This window comes from Typha latifolia, chromosome 13, assembly GCF_019914945.1.
Source record: "Typha latifolia isolate L0001 chromosome 13, TyphaL0001v2, whole genome shotgun sequence".
NCBI lineage: Eukaryota > Viridiplantae > Streptophyta > Magnoliopsida > Poales > Typhaceae > Typha > Typha latifolia.
The window spans coordinates 3,895,002-3,922,251 of NC_133098.1; the positions used below are offsets into that span (position 1 = coordinate 3,895,002).

Sequence of the window (27,250 nt, forward strand, 5' to 3'; positions counted from 1 at the left end):
TAGTCCCCTTCACGTGTAGGTGTAGGGAAACATCTGCCGGTTCTCATCTTTTTGCTCCTCTGGCAAATAGGCAAATGAGATTGTTGCAATTGTTTTTCGAGGCCAGTACATCTTGATCTCATGGTGAATTTTCTCATTTAGCCCTTCTACAAATGTTCCCACAAATTGGCTTAGACCAATTCACGCTCGGTTTGCTAAAAGCTCAAACCAGCTTTGATATTTAACATAGGTAAAGTCTGCCAAATTTTTGCAAGTGCTGTGTGAACATTATCCTAACCATATGGCCCAATCAAACTATAAACCCATGCACTCTTCCCAGGTAGGAATACTGTGACTTGATTCAAACCTGTCATACTATTGGATAGCCTCATCTTCTAAGTTGATGGAAGCAATTTCTCTCTTCCTGTGTGCGGGAGTTTGATAGATTCAGAAATAATGTTCTGCATGCAAAATCCAACCCATTGAATGTTCTCTTTTCAAACGACGAAATTCTATCTTCATCTGCAAATAACTGTAATCACAAACTAACACTGTGACATTAAGGAGAATGATGACAAGGCTCTTCAGGAATAAGGTTTGTTATTGAAACAATATAAAGCCTAATCCTAGATTGGATTTGAAGAGAAGAAAGGAAGATGGGAGAAGATTTGGTGAAAAATGTATTGCTTGATATGATAGAGAGGGACTTGGCCCTATTTATACAAAGTTATCATATATCTAAATAAATAAATAAAATATAACATAATAACTCTAATACCCCCCTCAAACTTAAGGTAGATTATAAACCGAGAGTTTGCTAAATAGATACTCAAAACACGGAAGAGGAAGAGACTTCATGAAGAAGTCGACAATTTGCTTCGCAGTGCTGAGGCAATGGAGAGAAATGATGCCAGCTCGGTACTCCTGGTGAGTGTAGTGCATATCGACTTTAATGTGCTTCGTCCTCTCATGAAAAATAGAATTTCAGCGAGCTTTTTAGCACTATCATTATCGACATGAAGAGGAATTGGGAAGGGCAATGGAACACCCATATCAGTAAGGAGGCGACGAAGCTAAACAATCTCCTTAGTTACCGCACACATAGTATGATACTCTGACTCAATACTAAAGTGAGACACCACATTCTATTTTTTGCTATGCTAGAAAATCAGGGAGTCTCCCTAAAAAGATGCAAAAGCCAGTAATAGAATTTTGATTAGACTTGTCACTTGTATAGTCTGTATCGGAATAAGCTTGCAGAGCCAAGATGGAAGTCGATAGTATGAAAAGAGAGTGGATGATGGTGCTACGAAGATATCGAAGAATTCACATAAGAGTAGCATAGTGGGTTGTTCGAGAAGCCTGCATGAACTGAGTGACAAGATAAACTGCATGAGAGATATCATGTTAAGTAATGGTCAGGTAGACGAGTGCCTCGACTAGCTGACAATATCTAGTCGCATCTGGAAGAAGCTGACCGTTATTAGGCTGAAGCTTCACATGAAGCTCAACTAGGGTAGCAGCAGGACAAGTGTCAGTGATAGTAGCACGACTGAGAATGTCTGTAATATACTTTTGCTGGGACAATAAAAGACCATGGGATGACTGAATGCTGACTCGATATATGACCTAAACGCCGATGCCATATATCTGAAGGAGATAGAGGAGTGACGGGACAAACACTAGCACTAGGTGAAGGAAGGTGAAGCTGGTCCAGATAGTAGAGCCTATGAATCCGATTACCGGTCCTAATCTTGCACAACATAAGAAGTAGAAGAGAAGGACACAGTAATAACAAGAGTCGAAAGCTGAGTAATAGAAATAAGGCTTATTGTAAGATCGAAAATAAGCCAAACATTCGACAAAGTAAAATGGCTAGTAGGATCAGTGGTGGGGTAATGTAACCAATGTGAGAAATGGGGTAATGAATCTTATCAGCAGTGTGAACATAAGGAAGGGCAGTGGAGGCAGGAGTGAGACTAGTGAAAATGGAAGAATCATCAGTAATATAATGTGAGGCGCCAAAATAAAAAATTCAGGATTTAATTATACTAGAGAAAGCAGAGGTAGAAATAGAGGCACTAGTGAAGCTGAGACTCTCATGACTGATCGGAACAAACGATGCCATTACTAGATATAAAATCTATCTGTCACCTTGAGGGTGTTTCGAAATTATCTGACTTGGGCCTTTCGTCGAGCTCCTGATGAATAATACTACTAACTTTGACACACTGTCAAATAGATGCTAAATTTGGACAGATCTGCTGAAAACTTAAGGGCTAATGAGCAATTGCTGAAAACAAAACTGCTAAAGAATGAGAGCTTGACACAGTAAAATTTCATTGAACACTAGGTGGGCACTCGTTGAAAAACAGTTCTGCTGCTGCCCTTGACATATTGAACTGTTGTCAAACACCTAGTGGGCATCACTGAAAACATTGCCTAGTGCTGTGTGGCTTTTTGTCAAACACTTGGAGAGCAAGCCTTTAGGGCTTCCTTGACTTCAATGCCAAGACTAGTGGGCTGTAGAAAGAGTGAAATATGATTCCTTGGCTGGTGGAGTCAGTGCGGCTTTTCTTTGAACAGTTGGTGAGCAAGCCTTCAAGGCTTCCTTATCTTCAATTCCAACAACAACGGGCTGCAGCAGAAGTGAAGTAGGGAAGGTAGCTTCACTGACCCACAATGGAGCTAGCTGCAAGAGAAGACGGCACTGTTGGAGCTGTGGAAGAAGTGATGTCTGACGTGGTCGACGGGTGCGACGCGGTTTGGGGAGGTTACAGCGAGAAGAGCTAGTTTTTTCACCAGGAATTTGTAGACAGCTACTGTTGGAGCTGCTCACAGGGAGGAGGCCATGAGGGAGCTGCTCATCGAAGAGCTCGGATTGAGCCAATATGTCTAGATTGAATTTGGAGCGGAGAGGAAGAGGGGAGAAAATTTGGTAAATGTATTGCTTGATATGATAGAGATGGACTTGGCCCTATTTATACAAAGTCACCATATATCTTAATAAATAAATAACATATAACATAATAACTCTAATAGTTATTATCTTCTTCCTGTGATCTTCTTGATTATCTTGGTGTACCAAGGATAGATCGATAACTATAGAACCCATTGTAGATCCTTGTGGGCCCTTCACCAAATGTGATAGCATATCAAAAGGCAAATCAAATTTCTTGCTAATGTTAGATACATCAGCTTGAAGCTTTTCAATGCTCTTTCCATGCTTTTGCAGCAGCTCCCATGGTGGGTGATTTGTTCATCACATTCTACGTTTGATCTTGTATTCTTGTCATGATGATGCCGAAAATCGATAGCTTTGATGCCAAATGTTAGGACCACGTTCCTAACTCAAGAAATCACAACTGGAAATAAAGAATAAAAGGAAAAGATTAATCACTTCAAGGGGATCTACCTCCAAAAGCCTAAGGCAAATCATATTTAATTTCAGATGCTGAGAAGAGCAGAAGCTTTCATAATTGTTTGGTAACTAGTTCTCTTATTTTACGCTTTTGTGCAATCTATCTATCTATCAGAAATTCTTTACTTGCTTATCTGTAGTCATGCTACTATAGCAGTTATTGCATACTGCTCGTCTTTTCAGTGAGACCTAATGACTGCTCTTCTGATTTAGCAATTCACTTTAATGTTATATATGGCTAATGAAAGCACTATATATTTTCAGAAGGGAGCTTCATGAAGAGCTAGGCATAAGCCTTCCAAGTGATGCATTTGAGTTGATTTTCGTTTTTCTTCAGGAATGGTTGGTAAATTTCCTTTTTGTTTCTCCTAGTTTGTCTAGTTAGTTGTTGCTTTTGTTGAAATGCTGCATTCCTAGATAAGGACTTAAGTACTTAACAAATACTATGTTTCTCTCAGTTATGCATGAGATTGGAACAGTAATACTGGCTAAGTTCAGATTCTCAGATTCATTTCATTTAGGATGTGCATTATGTGCAAAAGGCTTTTTAACTTAACATCTTAATCTGGCCACATTTTCATGACACTTGGATATAGAGCCAGGTTACCTCTATTAATTAAATTTAGTGGAACAGGAACTAAAGTTGTAGAAACGATGTTGATGTACTTTGTCTTTTTGCCAAATTTATGGACAGAGAATAACCTCACTTTATTAACTGATTAATTGGACCCAATAGTAAGTTAGTAACTATCGACTACTGATACCATGTTTTGGGTCACTAATTGGTTATATCTGAAGAGAACCATGTGGTTTTGTTTGACTTTTAAGAATGCCATTATCCAGAACAGAATTTGGATCCAATATGAACCAGATTATTGATTTATTGTTATTATAGTCGCCTAGTGTCATTTAATTATTTCCATGTTAAATTGACGGAAGTTCCTTTGATGCTTGATTTTCCTCTTCTCTGAAGATTCAAAATCTTGAAAGATATTCTGATGATACTTGTTTCAGTTTCTTCTTCTGAAGATTCAATATCTCCAACAGATTCATGGGTTCAATATCTCACCATGTCATGTTCTCTTTGCAATTATGCGATTCCTATTGTGTAGATTGATATTTGCTCAGCATTAGGTCAATTTGTTTTGTTTGCACAAAGAAACTTCCTTTTGAATGGTAACGGTAGCTGAATGCAATTTGGCGGACTCCTTTTATATGAACGGGTGAAGTTCTGAAGCATAGATTACAAAATTTGGAACTGTGGTTTTCTAAAGTGGTTTTGAGTTTTATTACTTTATTGACTTATAAACACCAATTTCTTTACTAGGTGCTTGATTTAGATTTTTCTACAGTTTCTATTAGAACAAACCAAGGGATTCACTTCATTCTTGTGGTGCAGTATTATCAATGATGGAAGGTACATCAACAATGAATTCAATGATGTATATCTTGTGACAACTTTGGCTCCGATTCCTCTTGAGGCCTTTACTCTTCAAGTAAGCAATCTTGCTATATATTTGATACTTCTATGTATTTCATATCTATAGATGTTTATTTACTTGATAAATAATCTATCAAATCTTACAAGAAAAAAGTTGTATTTATCAACGATGGCCGTGCCGACTGTCACTTAGCATGCCGATCGGTACTTAGCATGTCGTGGGCGTATTGACACGTGGCATGAAGGGTGCTTCACGACATCTCTTCTAGTGACGATCCACTCGTCATCGACGTCATTGCTCGTCTTCGCCCTTTGCTGCTTGCCATTGACCTTGCTGTCATCGCTATTTGCTGACGAGCGTCGATGGCGAGTGATGAAATATGAAGGTGAGTAGTCTCCCTCTCTTGCGGTACACGGTTAGCAAGTGTTGTGCCTGTGGCACGACCATCCTTAGTATTTATGTTCGTCATCTTTCCACAATTTTAGGTGCCTTGAAACGATATGCACCATGTTAACTCACTGACTACTCTAGAAGCTTGAGCTATTAGAGAACGGTGTTTTTTAATTTTATATTCTAACATTCCTCACTTAAGTGTTTGAAACATTTTTGATTGGTCTGAAGAGTGGACTTGACTTTAATGGAGGGATGATTTTTATTTAATAGGTGAGGTAGGGTTGGTGGGATTTGAACTCAAAACCTTTTATCCTAGTGTCATTTTAAGTTTTTAACTCACTGATCACTCTAAAAGCTTAAGCCCCCGTTCGCTTTAGAAATAATTTTATTCTTATTCTAGAATAACAGTTGAATACCAATAATAACCTCATTCTAAAGTACAAATATTATTTATTAGAATTACATCTTATATCACACACTAACTCAATTACTAATTTTCCCTTTAACATATATCTCATCAACTTATTTTATATCAAATCAAAGGGTATTTATAGTAATTTTATAAAAAGCAAAACAAATTTTTCTATCATTTTCTTCACTTGTATTACATAAAAAATAATTATTTCTCTTATTCCAGAATACAAGTGAAGACAATAATAGTTATTCATGAAATAAAAGCATCATTTTGAGAATAATAAAAGAATATTTATTCTAGAATTGACCTTATTCCTGAAGTAAACGAGACCTAAGATGTTAGAAAAATTTAGTTTTTTACATTCTATTTTAACAAACCACATCTTATACAGTGCCAAAAGTTAGCTTGTTAATGTGGCTAGCCAGCTAGGATGACTTTTGTATCTTTGTGCTTCTTAGGGACCTAGTAGGGCAATGTACCCATTAATTGATTGGGTAAACTTACATTCCCCTATTCTGTGTGAATATTTCTACAATGCTTTCCTTTAAGCCTGAGAGCCTCAGGCTTGAACTGTTCTGGTCACAACAATTATGGCTGGATTTTTGTTCTTTCATAGTAAGGCTATGGAGTTAGGCTGTTGTTTCTATGTTATTATTGCAACCTGACATGAGTTAATGGCTTCTCAATTCTCCTCTAGATCGAGCTTACTCGAGCAGTGCTACCCCTACAGAATTTAATTACTATGTGTAACGGTTGGAGAAACCCTTAGGTATTTTCTCATTAAGAATAAGAGTATATACATGAATATGTTGGGTAAATTATACCTCAAGTACAATTTAAGAGTATACATTAATAACCCTCCTTCAAACTCAAAGTGGATCAAACACAAGGAGTTTGCTAACTAGATATTTGAAACGCGAAGTGGGAAGCGACTTAGTGAAGAAATCAGCAATCTACTCCATAGATGATATACAAGGAAGACTGAAAGTGCCAGCTAGAAGCTGATGTGAACAAAATAACAATCCACCTCAGTATATTTTTTTCTCTCATGGAATACAAGATTGCTTACAATCTGTATAGCAGTTCTGCTATCACAATAAAGAGCAGCGGCCAAAGGAATAGACACGCCAATGTCTTCCAATAAACGGTGAAGATGAATATTCTCCTTAGAAGTAGTGGACATAGCTCTATATTCTGCTTCAGTATTAAAGAGAGAAATATCTTACTTCTTGCTTTGTCAAGATATATGATAGTCATCAAGGAACACACAATTCAGTAGTAAAATGATGAGTTATAGGATCACTAGCCCAATCAGCACGAATAACAAGAGATGAATGAGCAGACATCAAAGGAGAGCGAGTAATAGCCTCCTGCACATATATGAGAATTCAGAGTAGTGCTGCATAATGAATAGATCAAGGGGCTGCCACAAACTGACTAACTATGCTCATAGCATGAGTGATATTTGGTCTGGTGATGTATAAGTACGTAAGCTAACCAACAAGCTACCTTTATCTAGTTGGATCTGCTAATGTCACACCATCTATAAGACGAAGCTTTACATGAAGCTCAAGAGGTATCAGCTGTCCTATCATCATATACAACTACCCGACTAATCAGCTGTCCTCTCTCACTGTGAGCAATCTTAAGATAGAAAATAGCGTAGGTGACCCAAGTCTTTTATCTGAAAGTGTTGAGACAATTGTTTCTATAAAGACTTGATAGTAGCTTAATCATCATTTGTAATAATCATGTCATTTACGTAAAGTAGTAAAACAAATCCCTGTGGAGAAATATGCATAAATATAGAGTGGTCATGATCACTTTCAACAAAACCAACCTCTGTCATAGCTCGACGGAATCGCTCAAACCAAGTATGAGGTTCCTGTTTGAGGCCATAGATGGCACGACGAAGTCGACAAACATGGGTTAGAGACAAACTATCTAGATAGAGGCTGCATATAGACTGTCTCAATCAAATCATTGTGAAGAAAAATATTTTTTACATCCATTTGATACAAAGGCCAACGACGAATAGCAGCTATCACAAAAAGTGCCTAACTAGTAGTCATTTGAGTCACATGAGCAAATGTCCTTATAATCAATGCCATACTTTTAGGTGAAACTTCTAGCAACAAGACGAGCTTTGTATTGCTCAATAGATCCATCAGGTCGCCTTTTGATTTTATAAACCCATTTACAGCTAACAAGTTCAGTGTCACTTGATAGAGAAACAACATCCCATGTTTGGGTACGTGCAAAAGCCTAAAACTCTTTATTTATAGCATGCTGCCTCTCAGGATGGAAATAGCCTTTTGATAAGAATTAGGCTCATGATCTGTTTGAAGACTTATTAGAAAAGTGTGTAACTCAAAAGAATAGCATGCAACATCAATAAATCCATATCTTTGATGATGACGTTGTTCACGCTGAGATTGACAAGAATCTACTATACCAACAAGAGGAGAGTGTAGAGGGTGGCGTAGAAGATGAAACATGAGGAGATGCAGATGAAGGGGGTACAAGAATAACCCATCGAGAATACACCTGAATGATAGGATGGCAAGGGAGAAGATCACCAGGACATCCAACAAGAAGCTCCTCAAAAGAGTAAGGAATAGGGGCAGCCTCAAGAGGAGGCTGAGGAGAAGATGTCGAAGATGGAGGCTCAAGAAAAGCGAGGTCTTGAGACTCATGTGAGTAATAAGAAATATCATGAAAAGAGACTCGACAAGTAATTCACATCCAACGAGTCAAAGGATCATAGCATCGATAGCTCTTGTGTTCAGAACTGTACCCAAAAGGAACACATTACACAGAGAGCTGACAATTTGTTATACTTATGAGCATGAAGCAAAACAAAGCAAGTACATCCAAAAAACACAGAGCCCTAGAGTTTCTTGAATCTGATATCTGTATTTCAATCCCACAAAGTTCCGTCAACTGGTTGGAGCCTTGACCGGCTCATTGAGTTAAAGATCAATTGGATATTCTAATTGCAGCTCCTTAAGTAGTTTCGCAAGGAAATTCCTCCTTCTATTACTTGAAGAAAACAGAAGAGCTAATTATTTGGCCAACTTACAACTCACATAATCCACTATAAAATTAGAACCAAAAGAACCTCATCCTAAGACTCCAAAATGGAAAAGCCCTTTAAGACGAGATTTGGGTATATGACCTTACTTGCGATGCTATAAATCAATAGGAGAGGGAGTAGCACCAACGAAATGGGAAATAGGTGAGATAGGTAGATGAAGAAAAGAAATATGGTAAATGTCACCTGCTTTACGACCAACTCCAATCTCCTGGCCAATAAATGGATCCTGCATCACATAAGAAGCAACAATAAATAAGACTTCATAGCCAGAATCACAAATACTACAAAGAGAATATTCATGCTCAGATCAAGAATATGCAAGATATGAGGTAGAGTGAGAGGACCATAATGCTCAGAGGTACTGGTAATAGATCTAGACCGACAAATGGAAAGAAGAGATCCATTTGCAGCTTGAAGTGGTGGCAACTGTGACATAGGTGAATAAGCAGTAAGATATAAGAATTTGGAGTCATATGCTAAGTGACACCAAAGTCCGCAATCCAAGTGTCATGAGTAATACCAGAATGAGTAGACATGGTTAAGTGATTTGTCAGAAAAGCAAATGTAGTGGACACTAGATTCTGTAGAAGACGGTTGAGGAGCTAACTTTGTTGGTCTAGTGTTTGCTCAATAATTGAAGATGATCCAGTGGAGTAGTATGCATAACAGGAACAATAAAGGGCATTTTAGAAGAAGCATTAGTAGCCACAGATGTAATCGATCGTGGATGACTTGTTTGTTTGTGGTTTTTGCGTTTCCTGGGATACAATTCCCAACATGCCTCAATGAGATGCCTTAGCTTGTGACACTGAGGACGAGAACGAGAACGAGAGTATTTGATAGCTACAGTAGCAAAAACCTAGTCCAACTCTATGAAAGGAAATGCCACCAATATAGCATATCATGGATCTCCTCAGCAATTAGCTCAACTTGAGAGATGAGTTTGTTGTAGGTTAGAGTTGTCCTATAAAAGGCTATCTGAGGCTTAAACATGAACGAACTAATGATGAATTTATGAAAAGAAGGTTCTTTTAGCCCCCACAAGGCAAACAAAACACTTCTTTGGTGTCCGTCAAAGGATCCGGAGGTAGGGGATGACCTCTAATCATGGTTCCTAGTTTCAGCCGATCCAAAGTGGGATCGGCCGAAATGGATCGGGATTGGCCGTAGCCGATCCCGATCCTGGCCAAAACCAATCTATTGATTGGTTTCGGTCGGGTATCGATCGATACCCGATTCGTTTTGGGTCAGGATCGGTCGATACGGCCGATCCCGCCCGAGACGAGCATGGGTAATAGAGAAAGAAAGGGGAAAGAGAGAGAGAAAGAGAGGGAGCAAGAAAGGGAAAGACAGGGGAAGGAGAGAGAGAGAGAGAGAGAGAGAGAGAGAGAGAGAGAGAGAGAGAGGTAAAGACCAATCAAGCATATCGAGAATGAACAATGTGCAAACAGGTCTCCTCAACAACTAGCTCAGCCACAATTGACTCTAAACTTAGCAGAGTGCCGTGATAAACCAATGTCCTTGCAAAAGGAGCGAGCAAACTCAGGGCGAAGAGCATAATAAATCTGATAAAGCTGGCGGTGCTCTCTAAAAGCCTCCCAAGTACTAGCAAACTGTATAGAAAACTCAGAAGTCTCTAATACTTGCAACTTATGCCAAAAGTCATGCATGTGGCTATAAAATTACTGGATAGATTGTTCACCCTGCTAAGCTGATTTTGCACTAGATAGAAGGTGATCCTCCCGAGCATCACTAGATTGAACAAAATGTGATCGAAGGTGTCACCAATAGCCGAAGAAGGAAGTTAATCACGGGCTGGATCAGAATTTTCCATAGCAACAGTAGCAAATTCAAGCTTGGTAAGAAAATAGAAGTAGCAATAGCAATAAATTGATCTTGGCTAGATCAGACTTGAGTCAGCAATAGTAAATTGATTGAATCAATTAATTGAGGACAGCAAATTTATGTTGGCTGGATCAGACTTGAGGTAGCAATAGAAGTTTGATCAAATCAATTAATTGAAGAACAGGATCAACAGACAGCAATAAGTTGGTCTTAGCTGGATCAGACTAGACATTGGTGCTTGACCTGGCCCTTCGGGTACTTGGCCTTCACAGCATCGGTGACGCAAGGTTGAGGCCAGCGGTGGGGAGGCGAAAGGCGGAGCTGAGTCCAGTGATGAGGCAAAAGGTGAGTATGCGAGCTCACAACCGACCAGAGGAGCTTGGGGGCTTGTCAGAGGTGGACGATACCAGAGGAGGCCGGTGATGAGGCGAAAGGTAATGAGTATGCAAGCTTCGACTGATGAGCTAGGGTTTCCTTCTTCCGCTCTTGCTGGTGGAGAAGAGGAGAAGCTAGGAAGATCTACCACGAGGGCATGCGAGCTCTTTGACTGTCGAAGCAAGAGTTTCCTTCTTCCGCTCTCGGTGATAGAGAAGACAAGAAGCAGAGAAGGTTAGGGAGGGCACATACTAGAAGACACTTTGATACCATGTAATGATTGGAGAAAACCCGTTGGTATTTTCTCATTAAGAATAACACTATTAAATCTTGTTGGAGTTTCTCCATCCAAACATTCCCTTTCTCCATCCAACCTTGCCTGAAACTGCAAAGCTTTGTTTGAACTTCGTTTGGGCTCCTTCTTGTCTGCCCAAGTTTCAGTATGGAAAATGGAGGTACTCGTTCCTGCTTAGGAGGCTTTAATGCTTTTAATCTTTATATGTTGCAGCTGTATAAAGATACTGCAGATAAATCTACTTATGTTATTTATTATACTGTCTGTTGCCTCTTTCGATTAAAAGTTGTGATCATGTTGGTATGTCGAATGGATAACATATCAGGTGAAATTTATCATTAGTTGCATGCATTTTCTTGTAAGACAATTTATGACAGCTTCCTAGCATATCACACCTTGGATTGTTTTAGTTGTGTGATGTTTTTGCTACTTTATTGGATTCGTGTTGTATCTTTTGCAGGAAAGTGAAGTTTCAGCTGTTAAGTACATCTCTTGTGATGAATACAGAAGATTTCTTGCAGCGGAGAATGAAGATTATGTGCCTTATGATATAAATGGGCAGTATGGCCTGCTATTTAATATCATTGAGGAAAGGTATTTGAGTATTTTTGTTCCAAATTTTGTAAGCTTAATTACTGATTTGTTGTCCTTTTTATATAACAAAGTATTACATTGTACACAATTATTCATACCATGCATTGGTAGATAGCATTCTTCATAGTTTTTCTACTAAAGTTTGAAATGGATACTTTACTCCTTTTGGCAATGGTTGCTTCTCTTTATTAACAATTCATCTAATAAACAAGACCAAGGAATTAAAATCATGATGTGATAGAGATGAATCTTCTTTTTTGATGTTAAATAATGAGATATGTATTGCAAAATTCACTGCATACTCATACCAGCAATGCATCATCACAAGATGTGCCACTCGACGTGCATAACTGGCATACATTGGCATGTCTTTGACACATTTTTGATATAATTTTTAGGTTTTTTAAGTTTTTAGGTCTTTGACACATCAATTTTTATTTTTTGTTTGAATATATATATATTAGAGCCTACATTAGAATCTTTTAATTTTTAGATTATTTTTGTAAATGATCTATAAAAATATAGCAAATGTAAAATAGAAACATTACTTGACACATAATATGATTGAATATATTAATTAAAAGTTTAAAACTAATATTAATGATTGAACACTTCATATATGTGAATACTCCATAATATGATTGAAATAGGAAAGTAAAAAAAAAAAGAATTCCACATGACATATCATGTTTGTCACATGATAAAAAGAAAGACTTTATAAAATATTTTGGATTTACTACTCTAATGGATCCCTTTCAAATCAATAAAAATTTGTTTTGAACCTCATGCAACTCATGCCAATTGGCATGAGTCGGTACACGCCTGTGCCAACTGGCACGAGTCGGCACCATTGCCACCATCGACACGACAATTGCCAACCGGCACGATCATTGTTGATGCATATCGCTAAGTTACTGCGGTAGATGACAAGACAGACATACAAGGAGAAGAATCAAATATTTTGATCAAGCAGCAGAAGCTATTCATTTTTATACCCTTGTATTGCCTTGAAAATCTTTGGCTAGAGTGCTTGCTAAGAGAATCTGAACATTTAAATGCATGCCTCAATAAATTATGAACTTCTTAATAAGCTTGAAGACTTCTTATTTTGTCTGGCTCCAGAGGGACAAGAAGGAAATATTACATCAAGATTACCATATAGTTTGGCTCTTTCTTTGCAATAAAAGACAATATATTTGGAGGATGCCTAACACCTTTATTTTCTCTATAATAAGTGAACACGACTTGTCAGATTTCTATGGAGATAGAAAAACATAGATGTGCCCAAAATGTAGTTCCCTAATTGTGTTTTGAGCTTATAACTGAAATTAGCTTACAATTGATTAATGGGATAATCTGTTCTACCACTGTGCCACTGATGAATTATTATGCAATCTAGCAACATGCATTAGTTTCTGATTTGTTGTAGACTTGCAGTAAATTGCATTGCTTGTCCCTTTGCATGAACTTGCTTGTGCATAATAATTCTCATTTCAATGATATGCATGTAAAATTGTTGCAGGTACAAAGAGAATATTGAAAATCGCACTCTAACGTTGCAAAAGCAACTTAAACGTTATTCTCCGATCCATCTGGATCCAGAGGTAATCTTTCTTTTATCCTTTTCAACTATTGTAATGGTTTTCAAGCTGTTAGTGTGGTAATCTTGACTTTATAAAGGGTTCACAGTCATCTCAATGAATCTAAGTGGGTCTTAAACATTTTTTTTTTAATTTAATTTCTAAACTCTGTAATACATAAAACCAAGGCCGGCATCTCCTACATGTCAGTGGCATGACGTTAATGTATTATTTAGGGTCTTAATACATGTTTTTGGTTTGAATATAATATTAAAGCCTATATTAACGTCTTTTATCCTTAGGTAATGTTGTGAATGACTTATTTATTAAAGATATAACAATGGTTAAGTAGCAACATGATTCAACAAATGATATGATTGAATACATTAATTAATTGACAATAGCTCAATAACTAAAACCAAAACCTAGTTTCATAGTTAATCCAACATATTTTTGTATTAATTTGACCCAATTTGAATGAATTTGACATATTAAATTTGATTTTTTTGAATTTTGGAAAAAGATGGTGGAAAATCTAATCACTAAATATTTAGCTAAAAATTATAAAATTTGGGTTCAAATCAACTCATATAGAGTTAATTAGATATGTTTATATACCAATTTTGACCTAATTTAAATATATTTGACATATTAATTATAGAATTTTTGAAATTTGGGGAAATTTTTGGGGGAAATCAAAATTTCCTATTGATTCTTATATTTTAAAGAGTATTTTTTTGTAGATTTAGCACCAAAATGCTAGATCTATGTAGAATGATCCTTACATTAATAGATCTAGCACAATTGAACTAGATCTATCATTTGTACATCCCAAATTAATTTTTAAAGTGTAAAATAAAATAAAATAAAATTTAAAACTCTGTGCCAACTAGCACGGCTCGGCACACCTCGGCACAGGGCCATGCCGCTGGCACAATCTGTGCCAAGTGCCAATACACTATTGGCACGACAATTGCCAATTGATACGACCATCTTTGTGCAAAACTTAGAAACATCTATGCAGTTAGTAATATCTTAGATCAAGTTCAAGCAAAACACTAGTATTAAAGAACAATTAGTCACAAAAGATAAAAGATATAGCAAAATTGAGTACTAAAAAAGAGTCCATAGTTTGACATAGCATCACTGGAAAGGAAGTAACATATGCTGCTTGATCATTAGACCTAGAAATCCTTCACAAACATTTGTGTCCACTCTTGCTTTCTTCAATTGTGCGGCTAATGTAGAATCATTGATGACAGATTGTCTGCAGCCTTGATTGTAGGAAATTTCTTACAGTGTGTATATTCGGCAGCTTGTTTGCCTAATTAGTTAAAAGTTGTTCAAATGCTCCTCCACTAGGAAACTGATCCTTAGGCAATCCACTGGCAGCAAATCACGTCTCAACGATTATCTGTAAGGCTATCAGAAATGAGTTGTCACTAGGATGAGTGTGTCTATCTCAAACTATTTCATCATCTTTCTACTCTCCTATATGAAAGGGAGTGGATCCTCACATGTACCTTTGTGCTCTTTTATGCGTACCCTACGAAAAATAGTCACCTCTCTAATCGGGAAGAGTGTCAACCCTGCAAGCATCCTACATGCCATGCTGAAACGGCAATACATGTTAAAATTATCTCAGGCATCTTTACTGGGACTTCAATTTTCATGATTTCTGGAGTGCCAACTTCTTGTACATGGGAACATCATAAGCTTGTGATGGACTATGTTGCCGTCTTGAGCACTAAATGACACCCTGTCGTCCAAGAGTAACACTATACAGAAGAAGAAAAATAATTTTGGCCTTCTCGTCCAAGAGTAACACTATATGGAAGAAGAAAAATAATTTTGACCTTCTTTCAGAGTCAGTTCTTTTGGCTTGTACAACTTAGTAAAGCTAATTTTGAATGGGTGGCATCATGGATTGCCATGTTGATGCAGTGTTGGCACATTGCATGGGGTGGGGGGAGGGTGTTGACGGCATCCCTTCTCTCACCTCCCGAGCAGTGATACGATGTTGAGAAGCAGCCCTTAGAGACGATTTGTGGTGGCGAACCGGCCAGAAAAGTTGTTTCTAGCTTGAAGAGGCGGATGTGATGTTGATGCCGGCACGGTCCATGCAAAAGAGGCGGTAATGGTGGCTGAGAGGCTAGGTAGAGGAAGAGGACGATGCATTCAATCGTCTCTTAAGTTAGTGGATGATTTTTTTAGTTTAAGTTAGATTTAGCTGGCAGATCCATTTACTCTCTCGTGATCCACTCTATTCCTGTAAGAGAACACTAGCTATGGCAACATGAGGGCTTGATGAGGAGAGGTAGGGCATGGCACCAGCAGTGGCATCTCGGCAGTCACAGTAAGGTCTCCATGACTGACTCTCTCTCTCTCCCCCACACCCCCACCCCCCGCCCCCACCCCCTATTCTTATGGGACAGTCGTGACGCGCCGTGCCACACAGTGGCGAGCAAGGGCCATGCCACAGACACAGTAATTCTTGGGCAATAGTCCCACGAGGATTATCTGATCATACCCTACTAGCAACCATAGTTGCTAGGTATTTTATTTAGATGTCCAAGAATTCACTTACAATTTTTTTCCCGAGACAGAATATGATTCGTTTTGTTAGATATATGCCGAAACGAAGTTCATTGTAAAACCTTAGGTAGTTCCATCTGTTATTTTGCTTGCAGCTGATGCAGTAAATACACCTAATCTATATACTATTGTGTGAAAGAATTCTAAAATCAGGACTATGGATATATAAGATCTCCTGGGTGTCTATAAAGTAATTTATTGATACATTTTCTAGCATGGTATAGTCAAATTGATACCTTGATATGATATCCTCCCCTTTTTATCATTTTTCAATGCAGTTAACTGAGCTTTCAGAAGCAGACAGGGAAGCCTTGATTTACATCCTTAAGGCTTCTATGGTTATTGATGATATCTTTTATGAACAGGTCACCTCTATCATATTTTCTTTATACATTTTTATCATTCATGATAAAGAGGTTTCTGTTCACCTATATTTTAATGTTCCACTCGACAGTTCTTTTACAACTGATGATTGAGCAGCCAGAGGAAAGGTGTCATGATGCTGTCATAAATGAGCAATATTATGTGGTCAGTGACTATCTTTTCCTTCCTCAGGTTTGGAGCAACAACCAAGTGCTGAGAGATTGGCTAAAGGAGAAGTCCAGTTCTTCTTACTTAGATCGTTTGAAATGGGCATACTATGCCATCAATAAGAGTCCATGGTAATTTCTCTCTTTAGTAAATTCTGGTTTATTAAATATTCTGATTTAGTTGCATTTAGCTATATATGCAGACTGCAGTATTTTTTTCCATAATTTTAGGATTCTTTATTTATTTTCTACTGATCTCTTAGGACTTCAAAATCCTGAATCAGTATTACAGAATGTGGATATACACAACAGTTTGCACCATATTAGCCATTTTATCTACAAAATTTTGAGGGTTATTTCCAATAAACAGGTCGTGCCTTGATGAAAACAAGGCGTTTCTAACTACAGCAGATTCTGCGGTGAAGTTGCTTTTGGATTCCACCAAACCTGTTTCCAGTTGGAAGGGAATTGAATATAGAGTTGCATTTCCTGTGGTTAAGCCTCCTGGTGCAAACTTTTATCCTCCTGATATGGACAAAATGGTACCATGATATGGTCTTTGACTCTGTTGCTAAGTTTCCTGTTGCTAAAGCTATATCATAAGAAGAAAGTTTCATACATCATTATTTTCATTCATTGACTTGCAATGCTTAAGCAAAATATCTTATAATTTTTGCAGATACCAGGTGTCATTGTTGTTCTTATATTTGTTAACTTTTTCCCAATTGTCTGTCATAGGAGTTTAATCTGTGGAAGAGCAGTCTAAGTGAAAGTCAGCAAAAAGCAGCAATAGGATTCTTTAATGTAATTAGACGGTACGACGATGCTTTAGTATCTACACCTTGTAAAATTGATCAGGTTGGCTCAGAAGAACCTATAAAATCAGATGATCTTGTAATCATTCCGTTCTCCCAAGAGTACAACTCTTCTCTTGTGAAAGCTGCTGAGCTTCTTCTTAAAGCATCAGAACTCTCTGATTCTTCTAGGTGAGTTGCTAATCCTCGTTCCTATGCAGCATTTCCACTATTTGACTGCGTTCTAACTATGCAATGCAAACTTTTTCATATGTTCCCTGAAGCCTGAAGAAGTTACTGAAAGCCAAGGCTGATGCTTTTCTGTCAAATGACTATTATGAATCTGACATTGCCTGGATGGAGTTGGTTTGTGTTCTTGCTACTTCTACTTTTATTCACTGTTTAGTGTAGTTGTCAGTTTGGCACAGTATTTTTGCTACCATCATTATTCTTTGTAACTCCTTTACAACTAGTCCGTTTATGTTGTATCCTCAAGAATTATATACTGATTTACCTCACTGTCTTAGGCTCTTAGCTTGTTTTAACTTTGGCACCTTCGAGAGTTCCATATACATACTTGTATCATTATGTGGGATCATTAATCAGTGTTCTAGCTTGTATGAAAGGGAAATAAAATCATTTAAGTTAAAGAGTTATCAACAAATACTTGTTATATTTTGAATGGTTGAGTATGAAGAATAACAAGATACCATGTACTGTCACTCAGAATTGTCCAAGCTTTTCTATATTGAAACTTCAAACAACATTAGTGGGCTGAAAAAGTACCTCAGAACCAGCAGGGCATTGGCCAGCCATCTTAAATGGCATATACCACAGTGCAAGGAGATCCACTCAATATGGCTCCTATGTACTATTGTACTTTCATAAAGAGCACTTCTATTTGTTGCCACAAAGGATTGCCATTTAATTCAAATCCACTATTTGGCCTTATTAAAATGGTATCAGCCCAGAAGTGACAGGGAGTGTTAGTGAATAAAGCCATCATTTGCTATTAGCTTAAGTTTTTAGAGTAGTTGGCAAGTTAACAAATATACTATAAGAAAAACTTGCTACTAGCTAAAGAACTTACATCTATGTTGCAGTTTTCCTTCTTTGACATTCCGCCTTTGGTCAGAATTTAATTTATGTTATTTTATAGGACTCAAAGTTGGACGTGACCATTGGCCCATATGAGACATATGAAGATACACTTTTTGGTTATAAGGTATGTCACATTTACATTAACAGTTTTTGTTACACTGTGTTTTCATCTTTGGTGACATATGATTGAGGCATTACATATTGTAAATTTTTCTACTTTCTTTTTTCCAACCGCAAGACAATCGTCCTTCAATTCCAGATATACAGGACCAGCTTTATGGTTTGTTCATTCATATTTATCTCCTGCATATGTTTTTTTTTTTCTTTTTATTTGTCCTTTTGGTCTCATCAATATGCATCATTCATGAGAACTTTTAAGCATCTTCTGATCACGAACTTGGTACTTTTTTATTTCTTTGTAATTGTTTACAGAATGCAACACTCATAGATGTTTCAATTATTCTGCATCTTTTATCCTCTGCCTTAGGATTTGGTGCTGCTTATTGCCTGTACTTTAGCTTTATGATCCCATTGTCATTTTGGCACAATGTGAAGAAACTTGAACTGAAGTTTGATGCTATAGTGAACAATATATATTGGAAGCAACTTTTGTTACTAAAATTCTGAATTGGATCCAAAAATGAAAGAGTGCATAATAGCTCACTGCTGGAGCGCAGACTATGTACCCTAATAGAACTTAAGATACATGAAGCTTTGACATTTAATTCCCAAAATCCAAATATAAAAGAACTAAATATATATATATCAATAATTCCAAGTCAATTAATAATAAAAACTCCCAAGGATGATAAAGAAGTCTAGTATTAGGCAATCAATGCCTTCCAAAGTAAAACTAAAACAACTAATGTGACCAAAGGGAAAAAAAACCAGATTCCTAAGTGGAGTAAATGAGTTCCGGTTCACCACGTTAATTTGTAACACGAATCATCATCTGAAAATGTTAAAAGAGTTTTATGAGCTAACAGACTTTACATGGTTTTCTTCATCATTGGCGCTATGCCCTTAAGTGTGGAGAAGAATAAATTCCCTATCTGGACAACAAAATAATGTTTATACTTTATAGAATATAATTATATCTCTACAAACGGTCATATAACCATATAGATGGGTAAACCTTCTTTCTCTAACCTCTTGATAAAGAGATCAAGCTCATCAAAATCTAGCGAATCCCACTTTGAAGATCTTTAGGAAATAACCCCAGAGAACCTTGGAAACGGTGACCAAGCAAGAAAATAGTATTAAAAGAAAAGACAAACATACCAAGCTCCTCTCTTGGTTGACATTAAAAGCCTCAGAACCATGGTTCGCCGGATCGGCCGAACCTTATCTCAATCCAGGCCTGATCCAAACTCTCTCTCTCTCTCTGTTTCTCTCTTTCGCTCTTTCTTCTCACTCTCTCTCTTTCTCTCTTTCACTCTTTCTTTTTTTCTTTCCTTATCATATAACTATTGTTTCTCTTACGGAAAGATCTAGCTTCGTTGAACTCCAGTGACACGTATCTAATTGTGGCGAACTCTGACGAACTATGGTATATAATTTTTTAATTTATTTCTTTATTTCTCTCACTTCTTTTCATTTCTTCTCTCTTTTTTTTCTCTTTTCTTCTTCTTCACTACACCATAGTTTTTTTTTCCTTTCGTTTGATTTTCTTCCACTCACTCTCTTTCTAATCTCTTATTCTTTTCGATTTTCATTGCACCATACTTTTTATTTTTTATTTTTTTATTTTTTGTAAATTTTTAGAAGTTTTCATACATATTTAAATAATATTTAAAATTTTATGTAATTAAAAAATCCGATTCGATTTAGGCGATCAATACTGCCAATCTTGTCGATACGTATCGTTTTTTCATAAGGTTAATCCCGAATTTTTGAACCTTGCTTGAAACTAAGAAATACTTTAGCTCCTGGTTTACAATCCTATGTATCATATCTGAAATGGTCATCAAGTGTCACGGATAGAACGCATTCAGATTTGAGAGCCCCATAGGACCGAACTTACATCAAGGATTGCCATGCTAATGGCATAGGGAATGTTGGTTAGCCATACGAAAAGTTCTTCCGACACGGTTTACATGGAGTGGCAAGACCATGTGGTTAAATAGCATGTGCCGGTTGGGCTCATCATTGGCATGGGGTCAGAATGGGTCAGTAGACTCAGCATGTTACATATTGGCTTGTGCAAATTGCATCAATTGGCATGACAATCCATGATACTACCATTAGATTTAATACTAGAAATATCATTTTGCTTTAGCTGATTAATATTGTGATGCTAATTTTGTGCCTCCACTTATTTTGTTATTTTGTTACTTTTTCGTTGTTTCTGATGCATGCCAAATTTTAAATTTTTCGCTGACATGTTGTATGTCTTTTTCATTGTTAGAATCAAGCTAAAGTATTTTTCACTTTTTTATATGCTAGTTATTTATTTTCTGGATGTGCGGTGGTCCTTATCAGTTTCATTAAATATTATAAAGGCAACATTTGAGGCATTTATTGGAATACGAGATGACAAAGCAACTTCTCAAGTTAAACTTTTTGGGGACCACCTACAGGTATTTTTATATTTCCTCATGTTTGGGACTTTCTACAATGTTTTCTCTCATGATGATGTTACTAAATTAGGATTTGGAACGCAACCTCCCACTGGACAATATGTACAAATCAGAAACTGTTGTTGCTGCTCCAATCCGTGTTATTCAGCTTCTTTACAATGCAGGGGTGAGTTTTATTTTCTCATTTTCAGTTTTTCACAGTAAGTTTTCAGGTCCATGTATACGACACCTGGTCATGCTTCATGGGCATTCGTGAGTTCATGTATAACAATTAACGGCCACCCTTGTTATATTTGCTGCTTAATTCTTGCAATTCTATTTTCTAATTCAAATCCATGCAGTTCTTTTCTTTTTCTGGTAAACATGGACAGAATTGGATGCTAACTTGGAGAAAATTTGCTAATTTTCCTTCCAAGTTCCAAGTCTATTTATGATGAACAAATAAATGGATCTGAATTTATTCACCATATCCATGTCGACATCTCTGTTTATGAGTAATAACTACTATTAAAATTTGGGAGTTTTTTTGATGTTGCAAATTACCACCTACATTTTAACCTTGTTGCAAAGAACACCTGCCTTTTCTCAAATTTACGAATCGACTCCTTCTTTGTATATATTTGCAAATAATCACCTATAGTTAGCTCATAAGAATATTCCAAGCATATTCTATTTTTTTGACAAAATACCCTTTGTCTTTCTCCCCTTTCTTGCCTTGCTAATAAAAGTCCTGAAGGGCATCATCGCCAAAGAAATATAGACTATGTTGACTGTACAAGTATGGAGGTGTCTTTTTCCCCAAATGTCCCCATAATAGGAGTATCAATTTGTCAAATATCTAAAAAGAAGGAGGTTTTTTGCAATAAATCCAAGATGTAGGTGTTTACTTGCGAAAAGGCCCTTAGAATTATTGTGGAGGGAAGCAAAATTATAATGGAAGAATTGTTCCCAATAGGAAAAATAAATGAAATATGTTGGAAGAGGAGATTATGGATAGCAGTTATTAACATAGAAGATAAAAGCATATGAGAAATCAATATCTGTGGATTAGCGATCTTTAGTATAATCAATTTTGTTCTTTTAATGATCTCCTACTAAACATGTTTCTGTAGCTATAATGCCAATATGATCATATCAACCAAACTCTTCCACTTGAAAGGCCATCATAACCAAGACTCTTATCTTAGAACATTTATGGAAAGATACTGATGATGTTCCATACTATCTGTAAGTGCTTCAGCATTTGATAATTCGAGTGTTTAACAATGTTTACAAAGGTATTCTGGTACTGAAAAATCCTCATCAATGGATTAACATGTCACTTAATATCTTCTTACATCATCAAACAACATTGGTATATTGCAGCATCATGATGAGGAGATTATAGATAGAAGTTATTACTCATTAACAATTATGATAATTCAATATGTTAGATAAGTTATGTTTAGTTTAATCTTATTCAGTTTTGATTTATTAAACATGTTTCCATAATGTAATGCAAATATGATCATATCAAGTTACCTACCATACTAATCCAGTTGAAAGCTCATCATTATCAAGCTTCTGTTCTTGAACATTTGCAGAAATATACTAATAACTTTTCATAATATCTGAGTGTACTTCATTGTTTGATGATTCCAGTACTTCACAATGTTTGTATAGGTATTCTTGTACTTTCGTATATTCTCGTTGGGGTCAACATGTTCTTTAATAGTGAATGGTATAATCAGCGGACACCTATTTAGTATTTACTACATTAGGTGATAGCTTTCTGCATTAGTCTCAAATAATCTTTTTTAGTAATTAATATGTTCTTTCATCTTCTCTTATATCTATTGCACAAGTTTCTCTTTTTTAAATAGTTTCATTTGTTTTGTCCTCTCTTGTATCAGCGTGTTCCATTAGGTAGTCCTTTTGTCATTCCATTGTCTGGGTTATTTTATTGGCCATTCGGTAGCAGAAACTGAAAATTGTCCATTCTTATTTCATAATGCTGATTGAGTTATTATGTGCCTTCTCTGAAACTGGGATGGACAGATACGATTCGATTCTTTTGCGATTATTCTTAGGAAGAGGCAGTGTCATTAAAGGATTATTAACTTTGGGTTTATCAGGAATTCAGGATCAATGCCATGAGCTCATCAATTAAATAGGATGTTCTGGAAGATTATCCAAGTTTGGTATATGTTTTTTCCAATCATATTGCAGTTTGAGTGCTAAAGGTGTTTGCACTTTGCATAGTACTTGGTTCTTAGATTTCTCATCAGCCTTCTTATGTGGCAGTCTTCAACCTTATATGCAGCACCGGAATTGTGTTTTAACATGCAAAGCTGCATGCCTGCATCTACCTTCTGCAGTCTATTAGTTCTGGCCACTTTGTTCTTCTGTTTACTTCTTACTCTTTCCCTTCTTATTTGCTTTTCTTTCCCTATGGTAAATAACACCATCCTCAATTTTAAAGATATGTTTTTTGTGATTTAGGTATGCCATGTCAAACTTTTAGCACTTAGCATAGTTCCAGATTTTTCTTGCTTCATAGTAGAGATTCTTTTTTCACACTTCATTTTAATAGTTATATATGTCTGTAACTCCAAAGATGTACACAATACCCAGAATGACCAAGAGATCTTTACATTATAGTCCTTCATTTGACAGTGAACTCCAAATTAGTCCTTTTTGAATCTGTCACATACATGTTACTTGCGGGATATGGAAACATGCTCTTTGATATCTTGTGGTTTGTGATTATTGCTGTGACTCTTGAGTGTAATACAGTTAGGGAAGTCTAGTTCTTCAGTTTGTACATAGCTTGGTTTACATCTTCTAGCAGTGTTGAGGGTGACTCAGCTCAACAGTGGCTAAAATTAAGACTGGTATATCAGGATGTGAAAGGTCCCCAAACTATTGCTTTTAATTTGCCAAATGATGAACGCATAGTAAATGAGCGTGGAACATCAATGGTCTTGCTCAAGAATGTCTCAGAAGCCAAGTATGTCTTCCATATTTCTTCCATTCACTTAATTTGCAAAGAATGTTCTGTCAAATTTGAGAATTGACTTGTACTTCTGTTATGTGGGATGACATATGTTGATAATTCTGACTTCATTATTCCAGGTTCAAGCATATTCTACAGCCAATAGCTAATGTCTGCATTACAGAGGAGCAGAAAGAATACGTTGACTTTGAGTCTTATTACACCCATACAATTTGCCATGAGTGTTGCCATGGGATTGGACCCCATGCTATAGTCCTTCCAAGTGGTCAACATTCAACTGTTAGATTGGTACTTAAACAGACATCAGATCTCTGTCTATTGGACTACTTATATGCTGAAATGTGCAATATGTCGCAAGATATCTGCCGTTACATTTATTAAAGTCCTTGCTTATTCTGCATCTTCATATTTAATAATGGATATTTCAGATTGTTCAACAATCACATTGTAAAAAGATGAATACAAGATAACTTTTCTATTAAAATTCACTATGATGCTATGAAGTTGTTACAACATTAGGCATGAATAATGCATGTCTATTTGTGGGGCCACTTGTCAATATTTGATAGGCAATAATGGCAATCACTGAATTGGCCGTTATAATGCTGTGATCTGATTTTGATACGCCATACTAGTTGACCATGGAAAGTTATGGTTTCAACAAATTTAGGATGCTATGACAACAGTATCCATCTTGTCCTCAATTAATTGCTTATTTTCCTTGGTTATATTAATTTCATAATAATAAAGAGAATGGTTTGAAGTATTCTGTAATCTGTAGTCCCTTTATTTCAATTTTGTGGCCCTTGGATCAAGGGGGAAAGGTACTAGTCGCAACTTATATAAGAAAATTACTCAGTTAGTGTATCTATTCCTATGTAATCAAAGACTGTCTCATAAAAATCATGGTGGTAGAAAGTAGATATGATTATTATTCTAATGTCTCTATTGTTAATTTAGACACCATGATAATCTTTCATGTCTTCAATTCATATCTATTTGTCTTTGATCTTCATCAATTTAAGCTGATTGGATGACTGTTTTTTGCATGTAAAGGAACTCCAAGAACTTCATTCATCACTAGAGGAGGCAAAAGCCGATATTGTTGGCCTTTGGGCACTAAAATTTCTTATTGACCAGGTCAATTACTTTCATCCACCAACTTTTCACTTCTTGTACTTTATCAAAGAAATAGATATGATATATGCACCCTAAATACAAGTTATATTTTTTCTTCATGTGCTTTGTTGTTAAAGCTGAGCTCCTCTGTGGACATATTGTTAGGATGATCCTGATAGTCTTTTTACAAAATAACATGCTTTGCCTTGCAAGGAAATGCTACAAATTATAGGTTGAACTACTTTTTAGCAATAGTTTAAGCCTAGTACCTGAATCTGTTTGTGAACCGGCTCAGATCTGGTTTGTCTAGTTCAGTCGTGTACGCACTTGTAGGTTGATTCTAGTCTAGGTTTACTTAGAGGGCGAGTCACCTAAGCTTAGGTAGCCACTAGATTTGGTGAGCACTCCAAAGGCAGGAATGAGAACTACCCTAGTTTCCTCCCGCTCTCTCTCTCTCTTTCTCAAATCTCCTTCTCAGCTGGCAGCGCCCATACCGAGGCCACCAGCTGAGCCATCCCCCTCTCTAGCTACTCTATCTTCCCCACTGCCTATCTCTCCTTCTCCCTCACCCTCAGCTCACCTGAGCCCATTTTGACCCAAATCAGACCGCACTCCACCTCCCCCTTCAACCCACTCTAAACCCATTACACCGAGAGCCTCATCTTCAATCTCCACTGCAACCTTCCCCATCTACAGCTCACACAACTCCCTATCTCCCTCCATCCTCAAACCCACACCAGACCATACACCTTCACCTTAGCCCATCACCGACCTTTCCCACTACCGACCATGACAATGGTATCAGAGCCCGTCCTTTCTCAGCCATGACACCATGTGAGCTAAGGCGAATAGAAGAGCTGCCGCAGAGGCGCCGGCGGGGGAAGAACCCCCAACCGCCACCAGCGTCGCTGTTCCGACGGAGTCCCATTAGCACGAACTACCACTCGCGACCTTGAGCTACAGGAAAGACCCAAGAAGAAATGAAGGGGTTGAGGGCGGATCTGAGGTCCTTGGTGCTCGACAGCCACTTGCAGGAACCACCTCGGCCGTCGAAATCACCGCTGTCACCGGCGGTAGCATCGATGGCCCCTCCTTCCATCGGTCCTCTCCTCCCTTACCCAGCTAGCACGAGGGGCCAGCAACCATTCGGTCTAACTGCCCATGGCTTAGAGGAGTCAAGCCTGGTGGCAGGCGTCAAGCCCTGTAGCTGTCGTCGCTCAGCCTAGAGGGCTTCTCGCCGAAGTTGACGCCAGCATGGGCGGCCGCCGGCTACGGTGAACCACTGCAGCCACAACCCCACGGCCCGAGACTCCCTTTCACGACCTCACCGCCAGGCCAACCCACTGCCCCTTCGTGAGCGAGCGCACAAGGCATAAACCTGTCTACTGCTATGAGGCCGAGGGGGACTCCACCTCCTCCACTGGATCTTAGGATTCCTCTGCAAGCTATCTATAGACCGAATGGAGGAGTGGGTTACAGACGCGGCTGGAATCAAGAAAGCGAAGACGTCACAGCAACAGCCCCTTAGTTGAACCAAGAGGACTTTGGGTTGCATTGCGATAGGGATGATTGGAGGCAATGTGATCTGGAGGTGCAAATCCTTCACCCACCCATGATTAGACCGGAAGTGGAGTATGACCCTAACCGCAACAATGGCATTTGCGAGCGCACAACGCGGCTTGACTTTCCAAAGTTTCAAGAAGGTAACCTATTAGATTGGATTTTTCGAGTTTAGTTTTTTGTGTACTAGGGTACAATAGAAGATGTCAAGGTGTTATTGGCGAGCTTCTATTTAAAGGGATCTATCCTCCATTGGTACCAGTCGATGAACGCCCACCAGCTATTCGGGTTGTGATCGAGTTCATCAAGGGGCTCTTGAGGTTGTTTGTGACCTCGGGCTTTGAGGACTATCACGCTACACTCCAAATCAGTTCAGCGAACATTTGTAGCTGCGTATCAAGAGGAGTTTGAGCGTGTGAGTATCCAGTGCCAACCTCTTTGGTTGCGACAGCTGTTGATCAGCACATTCATCTCTGGGTTGTAGGAGAAGGTCAAGGCCGACGTCCTTTTCGTATGGCCTCGGACCTTGAGCAAGGCCTTT

The 27,250-nt window shown here is 37.7% G+C and overlaps 1 protein-coding gene across 2 annotated transcripts in view; it reads left to right on the plus strand.

Annotated features, from left to right (window-relative positions):
• Positions 1-27,250, plus strand: part of LOC140799968 (nudix hydrolase 3) — a 34,926-nt gene that overhangs the window by 1,658 nt on the left and 6,018 nt on the right. For both annotated transcript variants that reach the window (XR_012111131.1, XM_073154564.1), the window contains exons 3-17: positions 3,665-3,742; positions 4,800-4,896; positions 11,723-11,856; positions 13,379-13,460; positions 16,310-16,396; positions 16,587-16,693; positions 16,932-17,103; positions 17,300-17,547; positions 17,640-17,721; positions 18,515-18,580; positions 20,958-21,035; positions 21,106-21,201; positions 23,918-24,024; positions 24,150-24,318; positions 25,087-25,170. Coding sequence is in view for 1 of the 2 variants with exons in the window: in XM_073154564.1 (XP_073010665.1) it covers positions 3,665-3,742; positions 4,800-4,896; positions 11,723-11,856; positions 13,379-13,460; positions 16,310-16,396; positions 16,587-16,693; positions 16,932-17,103; positions 17,300-17,547; positions 17,640-17,721; positions 18,515-18,580; positions 20,958-21,035; positions 21,106-21,201; positions 23,918-24,024; positions 24,150-24,318; positions 25,087-25,170 (1,687 nt within the window). In the remaining variant the exon portion in view is untranslated. The remainder of the gene's footprint in view (positions 1-3,664; positions 3,743-4,799; positions 4,897-11,722; positions 11,857-13,378; positions 13,461-16,309; positions 16,397-16,586; positions 16,694-16,931; positions 17,104-17,299; positions 17,548-17,639; positions 17,722-18,514; positions 18,581-20,957; positions 21,036-21,105; positions 21,202-23,917; positions 24,025-24,149; positions 24,319-25,086; positions 25,171-27,250) is intronic.